This window comes from Dermacentor albipictus, chromosome 9 (assembly GCF_038994185.2).
Source record: "Dermacentor albipictus isolate Rhodes 1998 colony chromosome 9, USDA_Dalb.pri_finalv2, whole genome shotgun sequence".
Lineage (NCBI taxonomy): Eukaryota > Metazoa > Arthropoda > Arachnida > Ixodida > Ixodidae > Dermacentor > Dermacentor albipictus.
In genome coordinates this window covers 22,741,125-22,750,786 of record NC_091829.1, presented here as the reverse complement: position 1 = coordinate 22,750,786, position 9,662 = coordinate 22,741,125, and the positions used below count along the sequence as shown (strand labels likewise).

Here is a 9,662-nt window from a genome sequence, read left to right as displayed (position 1 = left end):
CATTAATTTTTTTGTACTCGGAAGTGTGTGGGGTTATTATACACTTGAGAAATGGAGCATTATGTACCCCTAGAGTATTGGTGGCTTTTTTCAAGGTTGGAATGTACGTGTCAGTTTGCCTGGAGCTAGGACGAATATTCAGTGGCACATCAGTAGCTTTCCTTTAAGGTAGTGTCAAAGTATCTCATTAAATGCCATTCTGATCACTTGACTCTGGAAAAATCTGTTGGCACACTACATATTCTTGAGGTGGCCCACAGTACTTGCTATGCAGCTATGATATTTTGACGACAGAGCACGAGTTCTTCAGAATGCAACTGTCAAGGACAGGGATCGAACTGATTGGGGCAAAATGCAGAAGTACCTTAGATTTAGGTGCATGCAATAATGAATGCCAGGCAGTCAAGATTTCCAGAGCCATCTGTTACAGTGTCCCTCGCAGTCCATTGAGCAGCTTTGGGACGTACCATAAGTTGATCTCGGCACGAAAGTTGGAGAAAATTTTTTTTCACGAGTGTAACCCTGCCCTTTGTCTGCGATTGTGCTGAAGCTCACTTAGTGAAGTCTTCAGAAGGTGTGTACTCAATGGCAGTTAAGGCAAATTTGACTGGCCATATTATAGTGCTTTGGCAGTGATTCAGTGGTTATGCAAGACAGCAACTAAGTTTTACTGAGTGCATAAATGTGGGCTTAAATTGTGATAATGAAGCATGAATTTGAGCCGCTTATTTTTATAATACAGCTTGAATGCAGTATTTCATGGTCTTAGTACCTCTACCAGAGTGCTCTGAAGTGACCACTCGAATATGGGTCATTAATTGTAGGCATTTGTTCCAGTAACATTAGTTGAAGGGTACTAAAAGACAAGCAACAGTACCTGCTGCTTTCTGGTGTGATCCGGTGTGCTTTCCATGTGGAAATAAGGAATGACATTGATATCATGATATCGATGCTACTTTATTTAGCGAATGCCGCGCGTACTGCGTTAAAAATAATGAAGTAGTTCAGATTGGTAAGGGCGACACAACAAGCACAACAGGGAGATGGAAAGAAATTTGATCGCAACCACTTCATAGGGTGGTGGGACAGCTGACAAGCAGCGGCGGCGGCGATTAGGTGGCAGTTAGCGGAGTCAAATGCCACCGTAGTGGAAGCAACGTGGCGATGTCTACCAGATGCCGGATGATCGTCCTCCCGGTGGGTTGTGCACACGGATGGCGGCTCTAGAGCCTTTGTCGTCATCGATCTGGGCACCTGGATTGAAAATGAACACACTATTAGAAGGAGAAAGAAAGGGGAGCTCTTTAACAAATCTTAATGAATTCTGTCCTGTCCCAAGACCTTTTTGCTCTCTGTACGTTCATCATAAATGCTATGCTAACCATGCAACTCGCCGAACTTGCTGTATTGCTGGAGTCTTCAAGAGGTTGAAAGGAAAAGGTAACAGTTAGCTTTTCAGAAACAAAACAATCTTTAAAATTTCTATTTATATAGGGCTGCTCTGGTACCCTCGCCAATTTGTTCTTTTCACAGAGAAAATGAGACCATAGAAAATTTGTTTCCTGTCGAAGATTTATAACTAAGAAAACAAACCTTAGAGACGTCACTCTGCTTTCTTGGATTAGCTTGAACTGCTCTGAACTTGCTATCCTAGGGTGCCTCGACTCTTGGGCACATTGACGGGAAGGTTACCACTACACTCCAGAATTTTATTGTAGGATCAGTGATATTTAAACGGTAAATGCAAAATTTAATGTTTCCTTTCAGCAAAATTGATTTCAAATTGTTTTATGTTTTCCACCTAATCCTACATTCTCCTAAAATCGTTCTTCCACCACTTCTCTGTTGTTTTAACATATACCTATACAAAAGGTTTGTTTTGTAATTCCTTACATTTCATATCTGGCCATTCCCCCAGAGTGGGTGTGCCAACAAACCCAAGGATCTACATTTACAAAACCTACATATATGTACGGAGCACTAGAAAGTATTCTACAAATAAACGGCTATATTATGCCTAAATTCGTGCGAAAATTTAATTGGATCCTGTTTAAATCTGATGAGTCGGCCTCGCCGTTCTGTAAGAGAATCGAAATAGGCGAAATTCACAGTTAAAATGAGCCGTGAAGATTGACGTCAGAGTTTCACCACGCTCCGCAGGCTCCGAGACCGCTCGCTAAGCAGCACAGTTAATGTCAATAAAACCACGACTGAGTTCTGCATTTCACGGTGCTGCATATTCAACAATTCTGTTGAACACCGAGATGGCAGTGTTTCGCTTTGCCTCAGTCGATCACAGCGACGTGCGCCATTTTTCCGACGCTGTGCACGAGCTGAAACGCGCGAAAATTACTCTAGTTCAGTTCGGCCAGCTTCTGCAAGGGGGCACCGCTTTCTCACATTAGAATAACAGTTTCATGGCGTCGCTAGTGCAACGTCAACTTGTTGAACGCTATCGCTAACGCACACGAATGACAGCAACTGCAGCCGGCAGGACACGGCGAAAGTTGTCCATGCTCTATTGTTTTGAAAGGTGGCGCCTCGGCATGGCGCTGCAGTTCTTGTAGGCAGCCCTGTAAATATATAGGGGGGTCTTGTTCTCTTTTGGCGCCTTCCGCTTTCGCATTGCGCGCCAAAAGTCAAGTGAGTTGGGGAGGCTGTGGATCGAGTGAACGTGGAGAGCGAAGCTTCTGGGCTGCATGAAGCGTGAGGTACTGCAACAGCGCCGCTTTATTTTGGCAAGTAGCTTTCGTTTTTACGTGAAACAAGTACATGTATTCCTTGAAAGCCGTGAAGCGCTATTTGAATCGCCGCAACACGTAACGTAATTCGAGGTTTCGGATTACCATGTTCCAGGCACGATAATTGATGTAACCTGTTTGAGACTCATCTATTTCGTTTGTGCAAGTTTATTTAAGATTGTTTACAGCACTTTCCACCCTTTTAGAAGGTGGTATCGGGGCCACAACTCTTTTACGAACGCGAACTCTGTGTTCTAGGTGCCAGCGGCTCGATAGCGCAGTGATCAATTCTGCAGTGATAGCGCTTTTTCGCGGTGTATCTGCTCTATAAAAGACGTGATTTATGTAAACAGCAACTAAAAAACTGCTTGGACCAGCTTAAACCGTGTTAGTCGATGTAATATATAGGTGTTTTCTCCCTTTTTAATGGCAGCTGCTAGGCACACTTCTGGAACCTTGTAGAATTGCAGTTTCTAGCTAAACTTAATTTAATATTTATCAGATAGTCAAGTTAGTTTTTATAGTTTTCACAGAGTGTAGTTGCACGGTACGTGTAAAAATGCAAGCATTATGTCCTTTGTTATTTACAAGAACGGTCTTCGCAGTGTTGTGGCAATGTGTTAGGTATATATAGATGTCACATGTTTTGACGATATGAAAACTTTTCTTGTATGATGGCACACAAGACACATGCCTATATGTACTGTCACTGATAGCATTTAAAGTTACTTGTATTAATTTGCCAGTCCGTGGTGTTCAGCCTACAAGTTTCGCATATTACTTCTGCTCATCATAAGTTTTTCAAACTCGCATTATGTTCAGTGTTGTGCGAAATTGCAAATACAGAAGGTTATTAAGTTGGAAGTTTGAAACAGTGGCTTTTTTGGCTGTTATCTGAGCACTCTAATTCCTCAGTTATCTAACTAAATTTATGTGCTCCTCTTCATAGGCAGAGGCTCCAACAAGTGGAAAGTGCTGAAAAGTAATTCACGCTGTTCAATACACAGATTTTGTTTCTTTGGCGCCGTAAAAGTGATGGGTAGACATGCATTATCCAGGAAAAGCAAGTAAGCAAAAGCAAACAGCCGAGCCAAAGAACACTTATGCACTAGTAGGCATCATCATCATCAGCCTGGTTACGCCCACTGCAGGGCAAAGGCCTCTCCCATACTTCTCCAACTACCCTGGTCATGTACTAATTGTGGCCATGTTGTCGCTGCAAACTTCTTAATCTTATCCGCCCACCTAACTTTCTGCCACCCTCTGCTACGCTTCCCTTCCCTTGGAATCCATTCCGTAACTATTAATGACCATCGGTCATCTTCCCTCTTCATTACGTCTCCTGCCCATGCCCATTTCTTTTTCTTGATTTCAACTAAGATATCATTAACTCGCATTTGTTCCCTCACCCAATCTGCTCTTTTCGTATCCCTTAATGTTACACCTATCATTTTTCTTTCCATAGCTCGTTGCGTCATCCTCAATTTAAGTAGAACCTTTTTCGTAAGCCTCCAGGTTTCTGCCCCGTACGCGAGTACTGGTAAGACACAGCTGTTATAAACTTTTCTCTTGAGGGATAATGGCAACCTGCTGTTCATGATCTGAATGCAATAGTAGGCAAATATTTTTAAAGTGCAAACCAGAGACACGGCACAAAAGGAAAGTCATACACAGGACCTTTCTTTTGTGCCATGTCTCTTGTTTGCACTTTAAAAATATTTGTCAAATATGCACCAACTAGGCCCACAGAAAGTTCTAAACTAGTAGAGAGTTCTGAGAATTTCTGTAGAATTTTTCGTAACGTGATTTCTGTACCCTTGTGCTTTTATACAACCCCTGCAGTACGAGAAAGACGTTTCACGTAACCCCACTGCTGCTGCATTCCTTATAGTTTCATTATTTGGAGACATGAAATTTATTTCTTCATGTTTGCATGTAGCACATAACACTCAAGTATCAGTGTCCTTTCGAATGCCGAAAAGTGTGTTTCAGTTTGCCCGGAGCTAGGATGAAAATTCAGCTGCACATCAGTAGCTTTTTTTGTAGTACTGTCAAAGTATCTCAATAAATCTGATACTGACCACTCGACTTTTGAAAAATATGTTGGCACACTACATATTCTTGGGGTGACCTGCAGTAGTTGCTATGCAGCTATGATATTCTGATGACTGAGCGTGAGTTCTCCAGAATGCAACTGTCAAGTACAGGGATCGAACTGATTGGGACAAAACGCAAAAGTGCTTTGGCTTTATGTGCATGCAGTAATGAATGCCAGGCAGTCAAAATTTCCAGAGCCATCCACTGCGGCATCCTTCACAGTCTAGAGGGCAGCTTGGAATGCACGCTCAGCCTATCTCGACACGAACGTTAGCCAGAAAATTTTTTTTTGTTAGTGTAACCACGCCCTTTGTCTGCGATTGTGCTTAAGCTGACGCGGTGAAGTCTTCAGAAAGTGTGTGGTGGCATGTGGAGGCACGGTGGCACGCACTTGGTTGTGTAATCTCGTATCAAGAATGTGAAGTGCATTCTGGCATATTTTTGTCTTGCACTTTGCACGTGAAATAAATGTGTTTTTTAAGTTATTCGGTAACAAGGTAATAATGACTTTCTGTCAACTTCCATCAATTCGACCCTGACGGCAGTGACAAAATTTGTCGAATTATCTAGCAAGTAGAATTAGACAAGACGCAGAAAAAGTGCCCCACGCACAGCTGATTAACTTGGCAGTATGCGCCCGTATCTAACGTACCCCAGAATCAAACATGCGCCCACTTTCTATAGTCCAAAGCCGAAAACTAGCATAGAAATGACATTCAAGCTCCTAAACAAAGTAGAAATATAATGCGCACCTTATATATTGGCAAGAAAAATGGGCAAGAGTCCGAAGTTGTGTTGCACAATGGCAGCTGGTTTTCTGAAGTCAGCTTTTAAAGTCAACTTCGCCGCAGTACACTTCTTTTATGCGGTAAAGCATACGAACGCCTGAGGGTGGTTTTGGTTTCATATCCAATTGCACCTTTTCGGCCCAGTTTTCGCGAAAAAGAAAGAAAAATGTAAAAAGGAAGGCTCGCTTCAAAATCAGGTAAGTACAGTAATCAGACATTCGTGAGATATGGTTATTGCTTGAAAAAGCTTCCTAGGGCAGACTGAAAACGGATGTTTTCTATAGGAGATGACGCGTGTTGAGAGCATACACTGACCCCCAAGGTCCACCTAGACAGATGCTTCCACTAAAAGGGGTCGCTATTAGGGTCACTATAGAGGTCAAGCACGTGCATGCTGACTGGTGAAGTTTGAATTATCTAGCGAGAACCAATTTTCGGATTGAAATAATGAAAGTTTTGGCCTATAACCGGGACCTTCAGGTGGAATAGAATTAACCGAAAAATCGAATTAGCCGGAGTAGAATTAACAGAAGTCTACTGTTGTATCTAAAAGGTAAATGTGTCTTGTGCGGAGCTTACATATACTGTATTTTTTGGTGGCAGTGTGCAAGTCATTTTCCTACTTCAAGAAATGTGATTACATGCATGGAACCAATGATCGCGGGTACTGCAAATCGTTTGAGTAGCTTCTTAGTGGACTGACATTTTGATTATCAAAAATTGCTAAGTTCTGCGGAAAGTTTGCCAGAGCATTTAGCAGGTGGTGGCATGTACCCTTTCAAAGGTTAATGCCACCTTAAACATAGCAGAGGCGTGTATATGATAGTACCCTATACTGTGCACTTCTCTGTTTCTGGTGTTTCAATATTCCATCAACTGTAATATGCATACAGGCAGGCTACAACTCCTTACCAAGTTTCTATAGCCTGTGTTCTAGTGCAGCCGTCAGCAATGCTCTGCGCATTGCGACATTATAACGGCATGAAACTGCACTCGCTGCCAGTGCTGAAAAGGCAGCCTTGACAAAGTTTGGTGCATTCATAGAAATGTTGGCCTGCCTTACCAAGGTAGTCTCATTTTGCCCAGCAGGGTGTCTACCAAACGGGAAAACCGGGAGTTCTCAGGGAATTTGAATAGTCTGAAAATACTCTGGGAAAAATCAGGAAATTTGTGCTTATATCAGGGAAAATTTGCTGTAATTTTATTTGAAGTGAACGAAAGTTGTGCTAATGCTGGTTCCAGTAACAGGAATCGCAACAAATTGTATTTGGCGCCCTGTCGTCAGCTTGAGGAGTTTCCAGAGTACAGTCAACGACCGATTTTTCTGACATGCCCGATAATTCGCATGGCTTTGCGGCAGCACCATGTACTTCTACGTTCGCTGTCAAGCTTCTTGCCATGCGGTGCCATGTTTTTCATTGAAAGAATTCGCCGCTGTCAGCACGGGCATCAACTCTGCCGTTGTAATCCTCCAGATAGGCTTCGAAGCTTGGAAATCACAATGTGTTGCCTAATGCCAATTCTTGAAAGTCAGCTTTGCCTCAGTACAGAGATGTTACGTAGTGAAGCATAGGCGAAAGTATTGCAGTGAAGCATAAGCGTGGTAAAGGGGCAATTGTCATGGGACACAGTATGTATTCCTTATACACATGTGCACCCGCCATCTCCTGTCACAGTACGAGCACCGATACGTCTACTTAGTGTATTAGCAGTTCTCCAGACCTTTCTCGGACGTACCTGTGGTGATTTGAACTGTTAAGGTTGACATGCATTCATTTTTTTTTGACATTTTTGCGATGCTTAGGGAGTCCGAAAAATCAAACATTGACTGTACAACTGACCAAGAGGTTGCTTCAAATGGTTCATGGGGTGAACGCAGGGTGAATGTGTAGTAGAAGGAGGACGAGAACAGAAAGGATCCGTGAATTGAGAAATGAACGGGAAAGTAAGCATGCCGCCACCTCTTTGAAGAAGCTTGAACTCAAAAACCAAAGTGTTCGCCTGCGCCAAGATGCAGGTGTCTCTCATCCAAACCAAAATAAACTTTAAAGCAGTGTGACCCAACACTGAGCCCATACACTGAGCCCATATTCTCAGCCCATACATGTAGTTGAGGCTGACTTTCCAGCTGCTGAGAGAGAATCTTAGTTGTGCCAAAGTTCGGGCCTCATACCAATAAGCTTGCTATCAGTTGATAGAAATAGCTCATATTCGAAAATATTTGCTTCTTGTGCATCTACTTTTCATTGGTATTTGAAGATGTTCGACTCGATTTGGTATGGGGTTTGCCATTTTTTTTTTCAGATATATCTTATTCGTTGTGCATTTTACTAACACCTTGCTTCTGTTTCCCTTTTCAGTAAAATAAACAGTACACTTTACTATTCAAAGTGGATTAAGTCATTTTTTGTTTCAACGTGCTTACTAGAGAGTGACAGCATTGGGCAACATTGTGTCAGCCCGTCTCGACATATAACAAAGTTCTGTCTCATTCAGAAAAACTTGCAAAGGCACTCAGGGAATTTGTAAATGAAATGTCTACTTGGTAGACACCCTGGGCTGGCCCAGTCATACTTCCACTTGAAGGCATACTAAGTGTGCCGCTTCAAAAGTTTTTTGTTCTGACAGGTAAATGGTATGTGTTTGATCATGGCTGCTCAAAATGGTGTAGCTATGTTACTGTAGTACTGACAATGAGCAAAAAGAATAAAAGGAACCAAGGGGTTAAACTTATTGTTGCAAACACATGAAACCAAGTAAAGCATGAGGGAAATTAATTGCTCTTTTAAATTGAAAGGCAGAGTCAATAAGGAAAATGGAAATGAAAGTGGATTATAAGACAACTTGCTGCGAGTTGGAATCGAACACATCTGCATTACATGTGCAATGCCCTGCCATGTGAGCTATAGCAGTGGCTGTCCCATCATCTGACCCCCTGGGCATTTGTGTATGTGCGGACTTGGGAGTGTAAGCGCTACTTGGGCCACTTGACAAGGAACTCAATCAATGTGTGTCGGATTCGTACGGAGGATACAAAACATCTCTTGTTCTCTCTTCAGCACTGCTCTCACTTTGCTTTCAGGTATGGATGTATTCAAATCACTTCTATCACATCTCTGACATTCCACTTGGCATAAGCAGGGGGCTACACATATGTATGCCTGTGAGCAAAAATATACGGACCGCAGGCTCACCAAAATAGCTGAATTCATTGGCAATCCACACACACAAACTAAATTGTTCAGTGCACTGGAAAATTTGCAATGCCAAGGCTGTACTGCAGTACTCAATTTCAAGTTGCATCATAGGCAGAGAAGCTAACTGGCTTCATTGCAGAATTCCCTGGTTCATATGCTTTTCCTCACAGCAGTGTCATATTTACTTGCACGTTGCTCACACCCTCCACATTGGCCATCAAAAATTCAAATTTTTTTCCCGTGAGTAATCATGAGAACCTTGAACATTGCTGCAGCAATAGTTGTCTGCTCGTTCTGATGTCAGTATTGACACCGACTTTGAACAGGTCGGGCCAGACTATATTTATTCATTTAGTGACTAGCTTCAGCTAGTGCCTGTAAATAAAGGACGTTAGTAGTTTCTGCTTGTGCAGAACCTGTGCTCGTATGTACTACAAAGGTATGTGCTATTTGGAAGTTATATTTTGTTTGAGTTCACATTGGCTGACATGAAAACCCTGATTTACAGCCACTGTATATTTCATTTTTCTATTTAGCTCCGAAAATGTTCTATCGCCAAATTTCTTCCGCGTACTTATTGCACCCCCAACTTAGCATCAATTTTCCTCAACCAAAAGTGTGAGCATTATGAGAGTAAATATGGCACATCAGTCCAAAGCCAGATGCCATTCAGCTGCGCTTGACGACAAATAAGAAGCCACTTCAAATGAAATAAAGTCAAGTAATGAAATAATTGCTAAGGAAAGGGGAAACACGTTGTTGAAAGCAACTAAGGACTATGTAGACAGTGTTAGGCGACTAAGAAATTAGGCACAGCATGATTCAGTTGATGCAAGAAA

General features: G+C 42.3%; 2 protein-coding genes across 3 annotated transcripts in view; one reads left to right on the top strand and one right to left on the bottom strand.

Moving 5' to 3' along the window:
• Positions 1-938: 938 nt before the first annotated feature.
• Positions 939-9,662, bottom strand: part of LOC135901962 (dihydropyrimidinase-like) — a 54,982-nt gene continuing 46,258 nt past the window's right edge. Inside the window, exon 13 of the mRNA XM_065431824.2 lies at positions 939-1,254. Within this exon, the coding sequence (XP_065287896.1) occupies positions 1,169-1,254 (86 nt within the window). The 3' untranslated portion in view covers positions 939-1,168. The remainder of the gene's footprint in view (positions 1,255-9,662) is intronic.
• LOC135901959 (serine-rich adhesin for platelets-like) overlaps positions 2,650-9,662 on the top strand; it is a 184,422-nt gene continuing 177,409 nt past the window's right edge. For both annotated transcript variants that reach the window (XM_065431816.2, XM_070525667.1), the window contains exon 1: positions 2,650-2,738. The gene's annotated coding sequence lies outside the window, so the exon portion shown is untranslated. The remainder of the gene's footprint in view (positions 2,739-9,662) is intronic.